The sequence below is a fragment of the Juglans regia genome, chromosome 11 (genome assembly GCF_001411555.2).
Source record: "Juglans regia cultivar Chandler chromosome 11, Walnut 2.0, whole genome shotgun sequence".
Lineage (NCBI taxonomy): Eukaryota > Viridiplantae > Streptophyta > Magnoliopsida > Fagales > Juglandaceae > Juglans > Juglans regia.
The window spans coordinates 7297237-7318802 of record NC_049911.1 but is presented as its reverse complement, the minus strand read 5'-3'; the positions used below and the strand labels follow the sequence as shown (position 1 = coordinate 7318802).

The 21566-nt window shown below is 36.2% G+C and overlaps 1 protein-coding gene across 3 annotated transcripts; it reads left to right on the top strand.

Moving 5' to 3' along the window:
- The first annotated feature begins 10333 nt into the window (after positions 1 to 10333).
- Positions 10334 to 19986, top strand: LOC108993507 (phosphatidylinositol/phosphatidylcholine transfer protein SFH12-like). 3 transcript variants are annotated; one of them, XM_018968458.2, is made up of 15 exons: positions 10334 to 10471; positions 10790 to 10899; positions 11266 to 11527; positions 11718 to 11817; positions 11989 to 12255; positions 12360 to 12437; positions 12533 to 12634; positions 12711 to 12760; positions 12901 to 13000; positions 13117 to 13212; positions 13458 to 13580; positions 15016 to 15139; positions 15967 to 16364; positions 19474 to 19551; positions 19639 to 19986. In XM_018968458.2, the coding sequence occupies exons 2-15, from the start codon at positions 10872 to 10874 to the stop codon at positions 19648 to 19650; spliced, it is 1818 nt and encodes a 605-aa protein (XP_018824003.1). In that variant the 5' UTR covers positions 10334 to 10471; positions 10790 to 10871; the 3' UTR covers positions 19651 to 19986. The 3 variants fall into 3 exon arrangements, with proteins under 3 accessions (XP_018824003.1, XP_018824005.1, XP_035538828.1); XM_018968460.2 differs by having other exon boundaries at positions 10378 to 10471; positions 15970 to 16364; positions 19639 to 19963; XM_035682935.1 differs by having other exon boundaries at positions 10423 to 10471; positions 15973 to 16364; positions 19639 to 19825.
- Positions 19987 to 21566: the final 1580 nt, after the last annotated feature.

The following is a 21566-nucleotide window of genomic DNA, read 5'->3' as shown; positions in this document are numbered from 1 at the left end:
TCAAGATTTTGAGGCTTTGGGTGAGATGATTTAAGTATAGTGGCTTGAATCAAATTTTCTATATGATATTGGAAATTTGGAGTCTATTTTTATATTGTTGAAATGTGAGTTTAAGTGTTAGGAAATAACTCTCTAACCCGTGCAGGACCGGGACGTTACATTGAGATTCTTGGATGTAATTTTTTAGGGGGATGCAAAGGAGGTCATTGAGGCTGTGAAATCTGAAGAAGAAGATGAATCATGGAAGGGACAGATCATAGAAGATATCAAGCAAGTTTTTCAATCAAAAGAGCGATGCATGGTCAGTTGAGTTCATCCGTCGAGAAGGAAATATGGTGGCTCATCAATTAGCAAAGATGACACTGTATAGGGATGAAGAGCTATGCTGGATTGAGGAGGGTCCTGAAGAGAGAAATCATTTAATTGTAAAAGACAAAATCTGTAATGTGGTTGATGACTGAAGATAAGACAAGTTTGATTTAAAAAAAAATAAAATTACTTTGTAGTTATGACATCTAGAAAAAGAAATAGCCACTGTAATATTTGAAGAGAAAACCTACGTTTTTCTATTTAAACTAAGTTGCGTGATTTTTTTTTACCTGCATTACATCCTCTTTTTTTTTTTACTGTAAAACGTATACTTCATTTCACCATTTAACCATTACAAAGAGTGTCAAACAACAACTCCCTTCGCACTTCCTCAGGGAATTCCTCAATCCAGACTACTTCCTCTATAGAAGATAAGGCCAATCTAGCCAATTTGTGAGCTACCTTATTACCTTCCCTATGAACATGTATAATATCCCAACCCTCTCTATTAACAAAGAAAGATCTAATATCATCAATCAAGTGTCCATACCAGGAACACAAGTCTTCAGTGCTGTTTACGGCCTGTACCACAGCCAACGCGTCTCCTTCAAAGATGACATTAGTCAGATTCAACTCCACACACAACTCCACTGCCCTCCACAAAGCCAAAATCTCAGCCACAATTGGCTTAAAAAAACCCACCTTACTCATACATAAAGAAACCTGAACTTCCCCCATGGAATCTCGGATGATGATACCAGCCCCCATTCTGCTATTCTTCAAATCCACAGTAGCGTCCCAATTCAGCTTTACACTAAAATCTGTTGGTGCCTTCCATCTGACATGTTCTCTCACCGCACCTTGAGAATGAACTGCTACATTGGTCCCCTCTTGAGCCTGCTGGAACATCTCCAAACTTCTCCTTGCCCCTTGCATGAGTTGACTTGGATTCATAAATGTTTGTTCAAAGACAAACCTGTTCCTGCGCATCCATAAATCCCTCATAGTGACAGCCATCCACTCCAACTCTTCTATAGAGACTCTCTTGCATATAGACTCCCATAACACCAGGAAATCCCTCTCTAGCCCGTGTCTCTTCTGAATGGTAGCAGGAAACTCTAGCCATACATCAGCCGCAGCACAACAACCCCACAGCACATGCTCTACAGTCTCCACTTCCCTCATGCAAACAAGACAGAGCTGAGAATTACTAATCTTCCTCATGAATAAGTTTTTCCTGGTTGGGAGACATTCATTTAAAACTTTCCATAGAAAAGTCTTCACCACACCTGGAACATTCAAGCTCCAAACCTTCCTCCATACACATTTCAAGTTATTCATCTCTGAAACCTGCCCCATCTCCCTTATTTTCCTATCCATTTCTAGATGGTATGCACTCCTTACTGAAAATGTCCCATTTTTAGACTAAAACCACATTCTTCTATCGGGAAGGCAAGTTAAGCTAACTGGGATACTACACAACAAATCAGCTTCTTCTTGATTGAGAACAGCCCTTACCAACTCTACATCCCACCCTTGACCCCCTTCAATCAACAAGTCACACACTCGAGAGTTTGGACTGAGAATTTTGGCCGGGGATTGAATGCAAAAAGAAGAAGGTTTTGGAACCCATCTATCCTCCCAAATTCTCACACTCTTACCATTTCCCACCCTCCATACCATCCCATCCTTCAACAAGTCCAAAGCCCCTCTAATACTTCTCCAAATCAAAGAAGGCCTGTACCCAAGTCTAGCCTCCAACAATTCAGAATTTCTGAAATATTTCTCTTTTAGGACCTTAGCAACCAAAGAGGATGGGTTAGACAATATTCTCCAACCCTGTTTTGCTAACATAGCTTGATTGAAGCACTCCAAATTTCTGAAACCCAACCCACCTCTATCCTTAGGCAGTCCCAACTTATCCCAGCTTCTCCAGTGAATTTTCTTATAATTCTGCATGTGACCCCACCAAAACCGAGCCATCATCCCAGCCAATTCCTTGCATAACTTCACAGGTAGCTTGAAGACACTCATGTGATACGTAGGGATGGCCTGTACAATAGCTTTTAGGAGCACCTCTTTCCTAGGGAAAGATAAAAAATGATTTTTCCACCCATTTAGCTTCTGCCAAACTTTTTCTTTAATTCCTCTAACGGCTTTGTATTTAGATCTTCCCACCATTGCTGGTAAACCCAAGTATTTATCATAACTACTGCTGCTACAAGCTCCTACTTCCTTCAATAGCTGTTGCCACACCTCCAACTTCACATTTGAACTAAAGAAAATTGCAGTTTTTTCTCTATTAATGCACTGACCTGAAGCAGCTTCATAGATACCCAATAGGTTACTGAGCCTTCTCCATTCTTCTATGTTTGCTTTCCCAAAAATAAGGCAGTCATCAGCAAAAAGTAGGTGAGAGATTCTCAACCCTCCTCTAGCCACTTTGACCCATTTAAACTCTCCTCTACTTTCAGCATGTTCCAACAAAGAGCTGAAGCCTTTCCACACACAACAAGAAAAGGTAAGGGGATAGAGGATCCCCTTGCCTAAGCCCTCGAGAAGGAATGAATTTTTTTCCAAGTTCTCCATTCACCAAGATTGCATAAGAGACTGATTTAACACAGCCCATAATCAAATCAACCCATCTTCTCTCAAAACCCAACTTCAGCATCATGGTTTCCAAAAAAACCCACTCCACCCTATCGTACGCCTTAGACATATCTAGCTTGATAGCCATCTGCCCTACTTTTCTCTGCCCCCTTGCCTTCATTGTGTGCAGGACCTCATAAGCCACCATCACATTGTCAGTGATGATTCTCCCAGGAATAAAAGCACTCTGACTTCTAGAGATAATATCATCCAAGACTAGTTTAAGTCTATTAGCCAAAGTCTTTGCAATAATCTTATACAAGACATTGCAAAGACTAATAGGCCTAAAATCAGTAACAGCTTCGGGTTCTTTTTTCTTGGGAATGAGAGCTAAAAATGTACTGTTAATGGACTCTCCCATGCTACCACCCCTCAAGACTTTTAACACTGCTGCACACACTTCCTCCCCCACAATGCCCCAATAGTTATGAAAGAAAACAGCCCCAAATCCATCAGGATCTGGGGCCTTCAAAGCCCCAATCTGGTTGAGAGCCACCTCTACCTCTTCCTTGGTAAAAGCTTTCAAAAGTCTATCATTCATTACCTTTGTGACGCTTGGCTGCACAGCATGTAAACAAGCTTCAACCTCGGCTGTAGAGGATTGGTGGAGCTAAAAACATGTTTGAAATGATTTTGGAAAGCACCCACAATACCAGCTGGATCCACCCATTCCTTCAGGTCAGAATCTACCACAGACTTAATGCTATTTTTCTTCTTCCTCTGTGAGGCGCAAGCATGGAAGAATTTGGTGTTTTTGTCACCCAAATTATACCAGTTACACTTTGCCCTCTGCCTCCATTTCAAATCCTCCAACTCTAACAAAGACCCCACTTTCTTTTGTAGATGCTTTATATTTTCAGAATTATGAGGCCCCTCCACTTCTTGCAACTTCTTTAACTCACTTGACAACTCATTAATCTCCATAAATATGTTTTTTCTTCTAAAATTGGCCCAATTTGAGAGAGAACCGCTGCACCCCTTTAATAACTGTTGTACATTGTCCATTGGTTCGAAAACACCACCACCCTTTCCCCATTCTTCAGCAATCAACCTCTCACACCCCTCCTCCTTTACCCAACTAGCCTCAAACCTGAACAGTAATTGTTTTTTCCTATTCAGAGTCAGAGGTGCTTTCCAACTCAGTTGCACAGGCCTATGATCAGAACTTCTCCCAGCAAGAACCTCCACCTCAGCCCCTTTAAAGCACAAAAACCACTTGGGATTAGCTACAAACCTGTCCAGTCTTTCTTTGGTAAAGGTGTCATCAGAGCGTTTATTACTCCAAGTAAACCAGTCCCCCTTGCAACCCACATCATCCAGAGAATTTCCCATGAACACCTCCCTAAATAATTCCATCTGCCTTTCATCCCTCAGTTTACCCCCTCTCTTTTCATCTTGTGAAATGATATCGTTAAAATCTCCAAAAACACACCAAGGGGCCTGCTCACCAGGTGATAACAGATTAAGCAAACTCCAAGATCCCTGCCTCTTAGCAGTTTCGTGGTGCCCATAAAAACCCGTGAGAAAGCACCTATCAACCATCCCTTCCCCCTGAAACCAGGCACTAATGTGTCTTTGGGAGTAGTTAAAAATTTCCACCATCTCTTCTTGCTTCCATAACAAAGCCAAACCCCATTTTCTCCCCACGGCATCCACAACAAAACATCCATCAAAGCATAATTTCCTTCTAATCACCTGCAACTCAATTAATCTAAACTTGGTTTCAATGAGAAAAACCAAGTTGGGCTTCTTCTCCTCCACCAAAAGATGGAGAACTCGAACTGTCCGAGGGTTCCCAAGCCCTCTGCAGTTCCAACTAATGAGATTCATTGGACTTGGTAGGACTGGAAACCAGCCACCGCCAACTCAGTTTCAGAATCAAAGTTGCCCTCCTCCCCTTCACATTTCAACTTACAATTCCTCTCCACCACCCCATTCACCTCCTCCATCACCTTACAAGTTCTCTTCCTTCCCACTCTTGAATTCACAATCGAACTTGATGCCATTTTTTCACGAGCTCTCCTCTTCCACAAACCTCGTTTCTGAGGTTCCATTTTTTCCTTTGCTAACCTCTCCCCAGCCTGTGCCTCTTCTCCTTCAATATGCAATAACTCATCCTTCTTTGAGAAGTCACTCACAAATTGAACTCCCTCCACATCCCTTTTCCCCTTAGTGACCATAGGAAGTTGTTCTGAGATTACCTCTACATAAGACCTCCCACCTTGGACCTCCTCCCTTTGGGTTGCCTGTTCTTCTGACTCCTCCCTATCCTCCTTCTCAACCCTTACATCCCTTTCCCCTGAAGTCTCAGAGTGTTCCTGGTAACCACTATCATCTGACTCAGTCCCTTTCTTCCACCACCCTACGGATTTAAAATTTTTACTCAAACCTGCTCTCAGCCACTACCCAAACTGCCAAACATCCTTCCTCAGAGTGAAGAATCCTTCCACATTTGAAGCATATCCTTGACAGCTTCTCAGTAAGAGGCACCCACATATTCCTTCCTAGTAAGTTAACTGTACGTCCTCTAGCCAGTGCCTTTCTCAGATCACACACAACACGGACCCTCATAAATCTTCCCCATCCCAACCCATCCTCCATCACGTCTACGTCCACCACTTCCCCCACAGACCTCTCTATCAACTCCCCAATAGTCTTACTCATACAAGCAAGAGGTAGATTATGAATCTGAATCCAAAACTCCTCCTCTTCAAATTTGATTTTGTTTGGTTGAGTAAAACCATCAAACAGTTTCAAGACAAACAAGTGATTATCAAAGAGCCATGGCTTACCTCGCAAAACTTTGTTTCTATCAGCGGAATTTACAAACGTAATGATGAAGCAATTTGCTCTGAATTCATGAAACACCAGAGGTTTCCCAACGCTCCAAATTTTCTCCATAGTTCGCCGCACAACCTCCTTCCCGATCGTTCTGTCAACTATAATTTTCCCCACCAAGCTTCGTTTTGCCTTTGACAGGAATTCCTCCCCTACATTAATCGAAATCGGCACATTCTCCTCCTCGTTCAGCTTAAGACGTTCCCAGACCTCTTCCAGCTCCTCCATACCGCCTCCTCAACCTCGCTGTTAAGCAGGAATGGAGAATACACTGCTGCCCTTTCTAGATCTGGAAAACCAGAAAGATAAAACGGAATAACAAACTCCTCCTCCACCAATCGCCAGAGCGTGTAGCAGAGAGGATACCCACATGTAGTCACCTGCATTACATCCTATGACATACTGAATGAAGTCAATAAATGAACAGTAATTTTAGCCTAAGATTTATTCACTGGTCAAATCTAGCCAGTCTTTTAGACTGACTAAATATTATTTTAACCATAAACAATTCTCTTCACACTGCCTGTTGTTCCTCCCGGGCAAAAATATTGCAGAAAATATATTTGTTGTGAATATATGATAGTTAATGGAAAAATATATTAGTTGAAAGAATATAACCATTGTTAAAAAAAAAAATTGTTAGAAAAATATATCCATTAGGAATAATATGAACGTTAGAAAATTAATGTGCATAATTTTCTAACAACTAGAATATATATAATAAATTGTTTCCAATAATTTAATACCATATTATACCATTATAGCAAGATTATTGTAAAAATGATAATGAATAGCATTCCTCTGCATTAGATAGACATATATAATATAATATAGGATTTATTTGCATTAGATAGACATATAATATAGGGTAGCACTACAGCCACCGATGATGGCTTCGGAGAGACTCTCCTGATTAGTGCATTTTTTTTTTCTTCTTTTCATATATATTTTTTTAATCATTTTTAACATTTTAAAAAAATCAAAATATTATTAAAAAACACTTACTTAATCACTAAATAAACAAAAATTATAAGGACTCATTGTTGTGCATTTTCTCAAGTGCATGAAATCGTACCAAGTAATATAATGATAAGAAAGATGTTGAACCTATGAGGACTATTTACCTATTAACTATTGAAATTGTTCTAATTATAAGTTATTTGAAAATCAAGAAAAGTGGTGGATTTTGAATTTGAAAAACAGAAACAAATTAAATTAAATCAACAAATGAAGAATTAACCAAATACTTGAAAATAAGAAGATTTCACCAAAGAAGAAAACACTAAGGCATCTGATTCACCTAACCAATCCAATCATAAATCATAACCATACAATCAATCAATTATCATCCTATTTGACAACGAAATACTCTAACTTATCTAAGACTCTCTCTCGAGTAGAATTAGAATTACTCAACATACGATAACCCGCGATATGTCTATGCGAATTTAAAAACATTTGAACACATTAAGATTAATAATATTTCACATAAAAGCCGCACAAATCACGTTGTCATATTCTTGTCTGTCGTTCAATTCATGGCATACATCATACAAAACTAAACTACATGCATCATCTCTCAAATTAAGATGCACAACAAATAATTCAACTATTGACCAAATAATTGAAAGCATTAAACTCAATTATGTATACTCAAAATGAATAATAAAATTATGATCACATAGAAATAAGATTCGAGATTTTCATGGAGAGGCTACATCGTAGCTTAAGTAATAGAAATTAGTTTATAATAGAATAAAAACAAACCATAATAATCTTGGAATTCATAATGAAAATTATACAAAGAGAAGATGAAAAAATTAAGAAGAAAATTGTATGTAGATCGAGAATCTTAATCGTTGATGAACTCCAATTCTGCAGATTTTCGACCTCCTACTCGATGCGCTGTTTCCTCTCTGAAGATGTTCGTAGTTCGCTAAGGCTTAAACACGAAAGCTGTAGGGTTTTATTTCTTGGCTTTCTGTAGACACCGAAATTGTCCTTATTGGAGTTGTCTAGAAAAATTTATCCTCCAAATACCGAAAGGTACTTCAGGAATTTCAACAAATGAGTGTTTCCTATTCTCTTGATGACTCATTCAATTTCTATGATTCCTTCAATTTATTTATTTCTAAACAAAAATAAATAAAATAAATAAAAACTCTAATAAATAAAAAAATTAAACATAAACTAGCATAAAATTAAGAATAAAAATATGACAAAACTTGTATAGAAATTAAGCACATCACTCGTCATTGAAATGTTTTATTAGGAGATAAAAGCATTTTCCTATAATATAACATAAATGGTACATGAATGCTTATAATGTTTGGATGAGACATGCGTGTGTTAGACACTCCTGAATATCGACAATGCTTGGACTTTGGTACGAGCACACCAATTACAAGATAAATAACAAACCCTGTTTCTTAAGATTTGTAAAACCCCAATACGAGGTTTCTGGTATTACTTTAGCCGAATATTAGTAGTGACTCAATTTAGTCAAATTTTGGTTAAAATTTAGTTAGGTTGCACAAAGATCTACTATAATAGACTCAATAAATAAACAATAATTTTAGCCCAAGATTTATTTATTGGCCAAATCTACCAATCTCTTGGGTTGACTAAATATTATTTTAATCATAAACAATTCTCTTCACACTGCCTGTTGTTCCTCCCGCATAAAAATACTGCAAAAAAAATATATCTTTTGTGAATATATGACCGTTAATGGAAAAATATATCAGTTGTAAAAATATAACCGTTGTAAGAAAAAAAGACCGTTAAAAAATTATATTTGTTAGGAATAATATTAACGTTAGAAAATTAATATGTAATTTTTTAATAACAAATTAATATTCAAATTACAATTAGAATTAAAATAAAAAGAAATGACAGTTGCAGTCGTGAGTATGCAAGCGCCGCACAATCATTTTAAAAAAGTAAATAAATACGGGACTCACATGAAAAAAATTTAATTTTTTAATAGTGGATCTCACTTTTTTTTAAAGCGACTGCACGGTGCTTGTGCACTCATCGACTACATGTAACATTACTCTAAAATAAACGAAAAAGTCAAAATCAATATTTTAATAAAATTGTGATAGATTTGAAGTCTGTTATTTGATGTTATTAAAAATTAACTAGCTAAATTTATAAAAGTGAATTCTCTATCTAAATTTTGACAAAATTTTGTTTAGTCCACTACTAAGACTAAAAAAAAAATAGCTCTATTGTGGCGATTTATGGTCTGTTGGAAATAATATCGCTTCCATAAATCATTATTCAGGACTATTTCGTGGTCGACTCATTATAATGCTCTAAAACCCCATACACGAGTTCATATTAAACTCAACTAAATTTAGATTCTGAAGAAGGAACAATCTAAGTGCAACTCATCTATTAATTACACTATGAGCAACTGCATCAATATGAATAGCAGTGGAAAAATAAAATTGCTTTAGTAAGACAAGAAAAACTATATATACTGCACTTTTATCCTATTCTTATTTTAATGTATTAACTCCGTAGTATTCGTCAATTTGATGGTTGATGAACAATACCAAATCAATATAGTGTACGTAATTGTAGTTACGACACTCGAGCCTATTTGGAATTGAATTTGAAAGTTTAAAAAATATTTTTAACTGTTTAAAAACTCTTTTAAAGAAAAAATTATATGTTTGATAAATTTATAAAAAGTACTTTAATCACTTAAAAAAAATTGAAAATCTACTTTTTTAAAAAGCACCAAATTGAAACTTTTATCGAAAAGCTCCCGCAGATAACTGTATATTTTAAAAAAATTAATGTAATTAAATTTAAAAATACTTTAAATACATGTTTATCAAACAGTAAACTGTTTTTGAAGTATAAAATTTATTATTTAAGTTATAAATTATAAAATTTAAAACTATAAATTATATTTTTCACCACAATTCCAAATATTCACGTTCTTATTCTGAATGAGTTGCCAAAATAATGGAAGTGAAACAAAAGTGTAAGTAGAGTATAACATAACTCATGAGAAAATCTAAAAGCAATCATCCAAGGAAAAGAATATCCAACTACAAAGCTATATTAGGTTTTTTTTTTTTTTTTAAACAAATTGCTAAATAAAATTTTCAATCTCATCGTGCGTCACCCGTGAATATAATCCCCGACTTCTTTGGGACATGATTTTCCACTATAAGTTAAAATAAAATAAAATAAAAAATCGCATAATTGGACGTAACAACTCAATATCGCCTTAGAATGAAATCAGCGTCACCTCAATAAAGTACTGCGTTACAAGGAATTTCTCCTAACGCGACTAAAGATCTATAATTCGTCGCAAAAACATTTCGTTGAAAGAATTTTCCCGGGAAAGTGAACAGCCTTTGAGAATGGTGTCTCGTTATATCCGTTGGGATTTGAACGGAGCGGCCTTGTTTGTCGCTCAACTCTCTCTCTCTCTCTCTCTAAGCAATCACAGATTGCTAATGGCGATGAGACCCAGTCAAGAGTATATCTATTCTCTCTCTCCTCGACCTCACTCACTTTCTCTATGTCACAACTGTCACAGTTTACCTCCGCCATTTCCTTTGGAACGCTCATTTCTGAGAATCGTACGGTCTTTTATACTATATTTTTCTCTCTCGCTTGCCCAGAAACCCTCCTCCAAGCTTGTACAGAGGTAATTCTCTCCGCCCCCCATCACCTCTTTCTGTTTCTTCCGAGTCCACACAATCATGAGTTTTTTTCATTTATTTACTGGTTGATTGATTTTCAATGTAAAAGAAAAAAAATCAATTTGATTTTGCTTGATTGAGTCCTTGGGGTTTTGGATTTTTGGTAAAAATTGAAACTTTATATGTTATCCTATTTCTTCTTATTGAAGAAAGGGAGAATATGGTTGTGTGAACTTTTTGGTTTTCGGGTTTTACTTTTACTCTTATTTTCTGTAAAAAAAAAAATGGTGAGAAGATATTTGTGGGAATGTGTTAATATGCAGGGCTTTTGGCTAGGGCTTCGGTTCTGGCATTTGCGATATGAGTGCTTGATAATTCTGCCTTCCCAGACAAAGCAGATACACCATGTCTGGACCACTTTCTCCCAAACCAGGTAGCCTAATTAAAATATTTTCATACTTCTTCCTACATTTCTTTGTTAAGAAGTTCTCTGTGCGATTCAGATAATGCGATGCATATCACCGTCTTGAAAACAATCCAAATATTTTTTTAATAACACTTTTATTCAAAGCGCAGTGTTGCCGCCCAAATACACAGTAAGTAGAGAATAAGAACACCAACCCATGTGGAAGAAGATAGAGAACATAAATAATTGTAATATATATTTTTTGGTAGACTTTTCCTGTGATTTTATCGAGGTGTGCAACTCTCAGCTAAGTCCCCAGGACTAGGAGCGTGAACAAGTACTTTTGCTTTTTTGAATGGCTCATATATGATGGTTATACGTACTGATTTACAGTCCTTGAAAGATCTGATGTTGAGAACATTGACGATGAGAAGAGGACTAGAATTGGGTCTTTGAAGAAGAAAGCAATCAATGCCTCCACCAAGCTCAGGCATTCTTTGAAAAGAAGGGTTAGGAGAAGTAGTAAAGTCATGTCAGTTGAAATTGAGGACGTGCATGATGCGGAGGAGTTGAAGGCTGTGGATGCTTTCCGTCAAGCACTTATTTTGGAAGAGCTTCTGCCTGCAAAGCACGATGATTATCATATGATGCTCAGGTTGTTTACTTTCTTCTTCCATCATCAGTTTTGTTGATGTTTGCATGGTTGCAGTTCCACGCCTTTGCTGTAGAGAAATAAAATAGCATGATTCAACAGTTTGTAAAGATTGTTTCTCTAAAGGGGACATGAACATAATTACTGTACTTCATTATCATTATCAAGGGATTTGAAAACTTTGACAATACAGATTCTTGAAGGCCAGAAAATTTGATATTGAGAAAACAAAGCATATGTGGTCTGACATGCTCCGGTGGAGGAATGAATTTGGTGCTGACACAGTTATGGAGGTAATTGTTGTAGAATGGGTATAATGCTTGACAGTTTTTTTATTATCTATTTAATTCAATTCATTACTCTAGTTATACTTCAAAAGAAATCTTCAAAGAAGAAGTTTACTTTAGAAATAGTGTTCCCCTCTGAATGAGTTTCATTCCTCGCTCTTTTTTTTTTTCCTCAAGGATTTTGAATTTGAGGAAATCAATGAAGTCCTGGAATACTATCCTCAAGGGAATCACGGAGTAGATAAGGATGGAAGACCTGTGTACATTGAGAGATTGGGGAAAGTAGATGCTGCCAAGCTGATGCAAGTCACAAACATGGACCGCTATGTGAAGAACCATGTAAAGGAGTTTGAGAGGACATTTGCCATAAAGTTTCCTGCTTGTTCAATTGCAACAAAAAAGCACATCGATCAAAGTACAACCATCCTGGATGTGGAAGGAGTGGTAAGTGAGAACAATAATCACCATTTAGAGAAGAGACCAATCTCTGAGAAAACAAATAAAAGGGAGAGAGAATTTATTACAGACCTTTATTAACGTTTTCACAGGGACTGAAAAATTTCAACAAAGCTGCAAGGGAACTTGTTACTCGCCTTCAGAAGATTGATGGTGACTATTATCCCGAGGTAATTTCTTTCTGATCTGTTTGTTTATGAACCTTGCATTTATATGGAGGATAAAAGCACCATTGATGCCATGTCAATTGGTTTCTTCATTGCAGACATTGAATCGCATGTTCATCATCAATGCTGGCTCTGGATTCAGAATGTTGTGGAACACTGTAAAGACTTTCCTTGATCCTAAGACTGCAGCAAAAATCCATGTAAGGAAACACCTTATGCATGATCCACTTTTAGTAATCTAGCTAATATTAATCAGTAAATGGTATTATTCACCAGGTTCTTGGCAATAAATACCAGAGCAAGTTGCTTGAAATAATTGATGCTAGGTAATTCTCTGATGAGTAATCTTTTTGCACTTTTATTTCATATTTGTTTCTTATTATCTTTATCTATTATGTACTCTATTTTTTTTATTGTTACTTTTTCTTCTTGTACTTGAAATAAATTGTTTGTCTTGTTGAACCAGTGAGTTGCCAGAATTTTTAGGAGGCACTTGTACCTGTGCTGATCAAGGAGGCTGCATGTATTCTGATAAGGGCCCATGGAAGGATCCGGAGATCTTAAATGTGATTTGAAAAATTCTCTTCTGTATTGTGTTATGTAATTTGCAGTGTGATTGATTATCTTTGCCTCGTTTATACTAGAATTAGCAACCCCACTTATTTGATATATGGGCCTGCAGATGGTTCAGAATGGTGTTCATAAATGTACAAAGAAACCTGATATTCAAATTGTCGAAGAGAAGACAATATCTGAGCATGAGATAGTATACCCTAAGGTCTTGCCTGATCTTTGATCATGAATCTATTGTTCCACTTTTTTCCTTGTTTGTTTAAAGAGATGCAAAACTATCACACATCAGCTCACTTTTTTCCTTGTTGATGTACCTCTGTAATTGAAATGTTTTTGGTTCCAGATTATCTCTAGATTCTAAATTATTTTGGCTTTCAATCTTTCTGCTCATTGATATACTGTCTATATGCGTGTGCGTGTGCGTGTGCGTTTGTGTATATTAATTTTCAGGGTCATCACTCATTCGGTGTGGAGGCAGCTCCAGAGGTACATGTAGATGGCATGCATTCTTTATCTTCTAGACTTCCAAGGGAGCATGTCGAGCACTCTCAACTCTCTACTATCCCTGAAGAAGTAAGTATAGCAGACTTCCTTTTTAATAATTTTAGTAATAAAAAAACTGTCAGTGTCAGCAGCTAGGTAATAGTTTGCACGAGTGGCATTCATTTGTCCGATGTTGCCAGTGAGGATAAATGCCTACACAAGGTTTTTATATTGGGATATGTTGGTTTGTGAGCACCTGAAAACCTCATTCTAGTGTTAGTTTCTTAGAATTACTTTTTTCTAGATGGATGCCTGACTTAGAAAAGGCTAGAACTCTATGTGTTCCTAGCATGACAGCGGACTCAAAATGCTCATCTCCACGTGGAATTCTTTGTTTGTCTTCACTTAGATTAACAAAGATAAAAGCAAAATTGGAGGGGGTGGGAGACCCAACAAATGCTACAAAACAAACATTGCAGTGCGATAAATAAAAAACATCTGGCAATGGAACAAAATAGTTCTGGTCCCATTATTTCTCAACATGTGGTCGAGAAAAAGGCCGCCTCAATGCCTGTTTTGTTGGTTGAACGAGGATTTATCATCACTAGAATGAGCACTGGAATTGTTTGTGTTGAGGCGGTCAATGAGGGTCTTCTCTCTTGCGTACTTGGATAAGGAGTAGAAGAAGGTATCTTCTGGCAATAGCAGCAGCAGGAATTACATATAGCTCCTGGCAAAAGTACAGTGCAGTGGTGGAAGGTAGTGGCATATTAGAGCCAAGTTGCTGATGGCGGCATGTGTAGCCCATGCATCAGTCAAAAGGTGGCAGTGTTCAGTGGGGTGGGGGAGCAAAACACTAGGAGATTCTAGATGGGATGCATGAGCTGAAAAGGGCCATAATTTTGTGCAGATGTGAGATTTATTTTGCTTGAAAAAACAAGAAGAGAACTGGAAAAAAAAAAAATTACATAACGTGCTATAAGCCAATAAAGTGGGCTAGAACACAAGGCAACTAGATGGAATGTGGCGGCCAAGCACACTGGAGATTGCGCGTTGCAGGCATGCATGGGCAGATGGAAGCAGATGATGCTGGGGGTTGGCGAGTGAGGGACAATGCTTCCAATGGTGTAGGGGCGTACAGAGAGATTGTGTCCTAAAAGCCCTAATATGGCTTCCAATGGCTTAGAAAATGAGAAAATTTGGGAAAATGAAGAAAAAAAAAAAGAGAGAGAGAAAGAGGGAGGGACAAAATAGAGGGGGATGGCTTCAACAGTGAGAAGAGGAGGAGGAGCTTCTTCCTTTGTCCGGTGTTTTTTTTTTTTTAATGATAGCCACACACATAAGTACTATCCATGGGTTACAGTCTGAGGTTATTGAGAAACTCGATAATAAATGTGCTCCACTAAGTTCGTCAATTTCTTTATCTTTTATGCTCACTCATATCCCCCCTGCCCCCTTCCTTCTTCTACCCAGTTCCTCTAAATTCCCTCCTTTTTTTAGTGTAAGTGAGATTTCATCTCCACAGGTCCTGATACCACGAAATCGCCAAGAAACCTATGTGTCAGAAGAATTTGTCCCAATGGTTGATAAAACTGTGGATGACACTTGGCAACAGATGGTAGATAACAATCGGTTTTCCCTTTCGAAAGGTACATCACCTACAGTTACAATTGTATATATGTATACTCATTTTAAAAGTATTTATTGGCTGTTATCATGTCATGAAGGGTGATGAAGCAACTACATTGATCTGAAAATGACTATTATGCTTGCCTTCTCTTGTTTTCTTCCAGTACAGTTTGCTCTGTAATTTAAACAAAGGAATTAGAAAGAAGTAAGAAGTGGCACTTTTTTCCCTACATTAGTATAAACGTGAATTACTTCTGAGACCATTCATGAATGAGAAGGGGGAAGAAGCTGACTTGGTATTCAGCATGTTCCTCCATCTAGCTTGAGTTTTCCCGGTGCTTCGAAATGCTCTGATATCATCATATTGGATGGTTTACAGTTCCTCTCACAACATGCTAGCAACGAATTGCATAGAGTCTAAGAATTGGGGCCTAGCAGAAACATTTACTTATTTTGCTTTTGTTAGGTTCCAATAAGCAGTCTCACCAAATTATAAAGTCAGAGGATTTTATGTGCAACCATTTTGTTAGATGCTGTGGTTCATTAATCCTTACCATTTCGTTATCAGGAGTCTTATCATTTCCTTCTTAAAAGTTGATGATATAGACGTTTTCCTGGTAGAGATTCCCTCCATGAAAATAAAAATGGTAGATTACAATTGTCCGTATGTGGATCTTTTTCTTATATATTACGTTTTTTACAATAGAATTTTTTTTGGTTGCCTTACTAATGCATAAATAATTTTGAGGCGACATTTTATCTGTCTTTTGTTTGTCTTACCTTTTCTAATCCAGAAAATATACTAGATTACTAGAAAAAAAATCATACAAGTTTTCTATAACTCCAGCAGCAGATTGTTTTGCCATGCATGATGCTTGCAACATTCCCGAAGGATTCAGTTCTCAATTTTTTACTGGTGTTATGGCCTTTCTTATGGGCTTCGTCACCATGGTCAGATTGACACGCAACATGCCCAGGAAGTTCACAGAAGCTACCATCTACTCCAATCCTCTTTACTGTGTTGACCCAATCTTCAAAGACCAGGAGCCTTCCCACCAGTTTCCTGACAATGCCATCACTGGCACTCAGTACATGTCTGTCTTAAAATGCATACATGAATTGGAAGATAAAGTGAACGCTTTGAGTTTGAAACCTGATGCCATGCCAGCTGAGAAGGAAGAAATGCTGAATGCTGCTGTAAGACAGGTTGATGCCTTGGAGCAAGAGCTTATGGAAACCAAGAAGGTATGCATGAATTCCCATGTTAAGCATAAAATTAAAAATAGAATAAAATCCGGCCATAAAGAGGGAAAAGCAAAAGCTATAATCTGCATTAGAATTAGGTTTTATTTGTTTTAAGTTTTTGGGTTATTGATATTTCAAAAGCAGAATCTTCTTTTGTTTTCTCTATTGAGTGAAAATAAGAAAGGGGAATGTATTTTTGGTAACTCTACCAGTGGTTGCTGGGGATCAAGGATCATCATCCAAAAGCTTAAGATGGGATAAATTTTTCTTTTTCAAAAGATTTATTTGGCGTTTAGCTTAAAATCAAACTATTGGATGCTTGGGTTCCTAAAAAAATAGTGGGTTAATTACATTTTTCTACATTAACTATATCTTCATCATCACTTATTTACATAAACTTTGACCATTGATAGCCTAATCAGAAGTTTCGGTGTTTGTTACTTTCAAACCAAAAACCGTTGTTAATCTAATAGAAAAAGATGAAATTACCCTTCATGCATGGTCAAATGGTTTAGTTTGATGTTAATATTTTTTTATGCAGAATTAGATAATAATTTTGTCTTCTTTGATGTTTGCTTTCAAAAGCAAGTACTTTTTATGGCACTAACCTAACGGTATCCAAGGAAAACTTCTAATCTTTGGCCATCCTACTCAGACATAAACTGTACCCCTTCGTTTAGACACTTCATTTGGGCATCAGAAAAGTTGGCATAAGTGGCTGAAACTGAAACAGAAAGGATCTCAACTCTATCACGAGACAATTTTTTTTTTCAAGATTGTTTATGAACAGGGCAGAATTTTGTATTTGTTAAGTTCTAGCTGCCAACAAGTAGACATAAATTAATTTTTTTAAAAGGTACAGTTTGGAATGAGCCATCTGTTTGAGAGGTTCAGATAGAGCAAACATGACAAGTTCTAGATTCTAAGATTAAATTGATTTATTTTGCTTTCATTTGATTCTTTTTCATGGCATACTAGTAGTGTTGAACACTCCTAAATCGAAGGTGAAAATTATTTTGTTAAGAATTTAAAATAAATATATATATATTATATTAAATATTCTAGCACTCAGTAGTCAATAGTCATATGTATTGGTATCTAGGGCTGAGCAAAAATCTGAAAATCCGGTTTAGCTCCAACTCCGACAAAACGGAGTCGAAGTCGGATTTGTTTTTAATTTTTCAGTCGGAGTCCGATCCAATCTGACTTTATGCTCTGATTTCAACTCTAAATCCGACTCAAATATTGTACATATGTTATAAAAATATGTATTTATCTATATATTTATCATATATACTAATATACTAGTATATATAATAAATAATGATAGTTTAGTATATATAAACATCATAGCATTACAATCATACATAATCAAGTATAGGAATAAGTTAGACACTAGTATAATAAAATGTAATACTAATATATAATAACATGTAATTAGACACTAAAAATAAGTCTAGTGTTGAAATAAGTTATAAATAAGTTAGACACTTGTATAATATAATAACATGTAATATTATAGTATAATAACATGTAATTAGACACTAAAAATAGTATGTAATACTATAGTATGATAACAAGTAATTAAACATTATAGTATAAGTCTAGTATAAAAATAAGTTAAATATTAGTATAGAAGTAAATTAGTAGTGAATGATTTAGTTTTAGTTTTTAGTTTTTAGTTTTTTGGAAAAATTGAAATTTGAAAGTCCACAAAAAATTCTTTTTTAAAATGGGCTAAATATGAAGCTAAAAAAAGCCCGAAGCTGAAAGCCCAAATCCGACTCTGCTCTGACAAGTTGGAGTCAAATCAGACCCTACACAAATCGGAGTCGGAGTCAGATTTAGGAGAATCTGACTCCGACTAAGTTGGTGCTCACCCCTATTGGTATCTCTTTCTGCCATGAGCTGTGTGCTTCACGTCTCATCTCAATAGTTTGGACAAAGTCATTCACACAATCAAATTAAGGCTAAATCACAAATTGATCTTCAAAGTTTGAATTTATTATACCTACAAATTGGTCATTCACTTCTTTTTTCTTAATTTACTAAAGTTTTTTATTATCTTTTTTTGCATTTTTTTATACACAATGCAAGTGGCCAGTCAAGTCACGTGTCAAATTGCCAATGGTGCTTATATGATATCTCTAATGGTTCACCATGGAAAATTTACTGAGGGACTAATCTGATGTTCTAAAAAAACTCCATGGAGTAAAACTTAAATAAAAAACGAAAATGAACAACTTGTATTTAACACATGAGAAAATTGTAATGCCATAGGGGCAGCATTATCTCTTCTTTGCCTGTTTGTCTTTTGAGTAGATATTGTTTCTCCTTTGTGATAAAAATAGTCTAATCAGGTTGCTTCATCCTGGGAAGGTTAGTTAGAATGGTTGTCTAGCAATTTCCAGAATGGTTCTCTTACTAGCATAATTCTTAGAATTAGTTTTATAGTGGCTGTCTACTATATTTAAGGAGAGATGGACAATAGGTTGTATACGGTTGATTCAAGAAGAGTAGTCAATGCTTTCAGTAATATGCTCTTTCCCTGGATTTCCATGAACTCAGGCCAACAGAAGACTAAGTAACATATGGGGTACTGAATGAACATTTTGCTTAATTTTTCCCCCGGTGTATTGTGGTGGAAGTTGTGCACCGGTGTGTGTTCTTGATTGGTGGAAGTTGCTTTAGGATTTATTCTTGTGTTGCTTTGACTGGACCTTGGGTTTGTTGTGGAAGATGGCTTGTACTCGTCTACTTGCCTAATCTGTGATTATAATTTCTGGGGAAGTTTTGGAATCGCTGTGGGAGCTACAAGTGTTGAAGAACTCTAGTCGTTGTGGAAGTTTCGGGTGATGCATCTCACTAGTTGTTTGGCTTCTACACTTTGTATTTTATTGATGAAATAGGGGCTCAATTGATCTGAGTAGAATGCGAGGAGTCAAAACTGACAACAAATCCAACCTTGGAAGTACTAATTAGTAATTTATATTACATTTATATTTAGGTTATTGCATATGCTTTTACAGCCATGATGATAATACTCATCTGATTCTAAACTACAGAACCTGATTATTTAGTCTTGATTACTCTTGTTTTTACTATAAAGGCTTTAGAGGACTCTCTTACCCAACAAGAGGAGCTCATGGCTTATCTTGACAAAACGAAGAAGAAGAAGAAGAAATTGGTATGTTACCAAGACCATAACTTTGCTATGCTATTTATGTTTATCAATTAAATTGGCCTGATTTTCTAACTTTGCAATATAATGCAGTTCAGCTGGTGAGGGGAGATATTCTGGACGCCAAAAGCTGCTCAGCAGACCAACATCATTTCTCCAAAACCATCCAAATGTACTCACTGTTCCATTGCAAAATATATAAAATAAAAAACTCTTGTAGATTATGTAATTTGCACCTTCATTTTACAGTCGTATATATCTTAAATAAAGTTTGGCGTCCCATGAGTCTACAATTGCTAAAAGCAGGGGAAGAGAAGAAACAAGAGTGGAAAGCAACTCAATGTTTAAAAGTTCAAATTGATAAAAGAAAAATGACAAATGATGCTCCACCAGATAGTGAAGGACTACAATTTATAGAGATACACCAACTGGGTTCATGAATTTCCCTAGAATTCAGGAATACTCATTTAGTCTAGACTCAAGTGATGATTGAAAACAAAAAGTTCTTGAAACTAATGAACTCCCAATCCAAACATTGCTAACTAATCAAATCTCCATTCCCCCTTTTGAACCAAGAAGGCTTGCAAGACTACTACTTTAGCTTGCCAAAAGTCTGTGGCCTAGTTGGCATAATCCCAGCTTCCAAAATGGAGGTCTGGAGTTCGAAACCCTCCTCCCCAAAAGAAAAAAAAGACTACTACTTTAGCTTTTTCTCAGTCTTTAAATTTTGTTTGATCCATCATGATGTCCTGGTTCGGCTTATGATTCTGGCAGATTTCCTTGAGATCAGGTACTACACCTTTTGTAGAAAAATCTATATTAAATCGCAACCATTCAGAACCTTCTTCAATTTTGATAGCATTCATATATGCTCAGCCAAATTGCGAGCATTTCTCCATGATCACTCCAAATTTATAATGATCATCATTAACATCATCATCATTGTTCTTGTCATGCATTGGTTCTCTACTAATTGCTTTTTTTCAGAGGCCTTCATGAGTTTGGAACTATGCCTCTATCTTAGCTATGACAATTGGTTCTCTACTAATTGTCTTTTTCTTAGAAGCCACAGATGTCATGGCTACGACATCAATCTGTGGCTTCGAATGAAGAGCACCCTTCTCATGGTCAGATTCCTGGCCATGGCCCATCACTAATATTGCAATTATTGTCATTATGACTGGAAATTGAATGTTGCTTTCGTTAAACCATGCGTGAACCTTAATTTATTTTTGTTGTTTTCTCAATGGTCACAGCTAACTTTTGAGTAATTAATATTAATATATGCTCACAACAACAACATATCGCTTGATTAGTAAGTCAAATTCCTCTACTCACAAAAAGGGTAAAAAAAAAAAAAAATTCTAGCTCTATGTACTACAAGAAAATTGCTTATTTGTGACCAGTTATTTCCAGCGAAAATGATTATTTCCTGTCAAAATTAGTCTTATTTTATCGCAAATAATCGTTATCGTCGCAAATAGTCTATCACAAATGCTTAATTTTTTTATAGTCGATATATATATATATAACACACTCATCCACTATTCGTTTACCTTTCTCCCTTGGAGATTATTTTCTAGCCGAAATTTCTTCCTCATTTCCCTTTGTCATATTTTCCTATGATTGAAGGGCAAAAGCTAGCTTTAAGTTTTATCCCATTCAAAACGTTCTTTATAGTTTGACACTTTCAGCCAAATTGAGCTGATTGATCATGCATGAAATCATTTGATGAAGAAAACGACAAGTGATGCTTATAACGGACTACGACAGCTATTTATAGAGATATATACCAAGTTTCATATTGAGTTGGCCTATAAATCATTATACTTTTTTTTTTTTTTTCTAGATTGGTGAGTTAGCATAAATATATGAACATTTATTTTAAATTAAATAATCTCGTTAATAGCTTGACTATATTCTTGATGACTCTCTTGCTCTTGGATTAATTTGACCCTTGATTGGTCGGCTAGCTAGAAATTAAACGGTTTGACTGATATTAATTAAAATAATCAGCATAT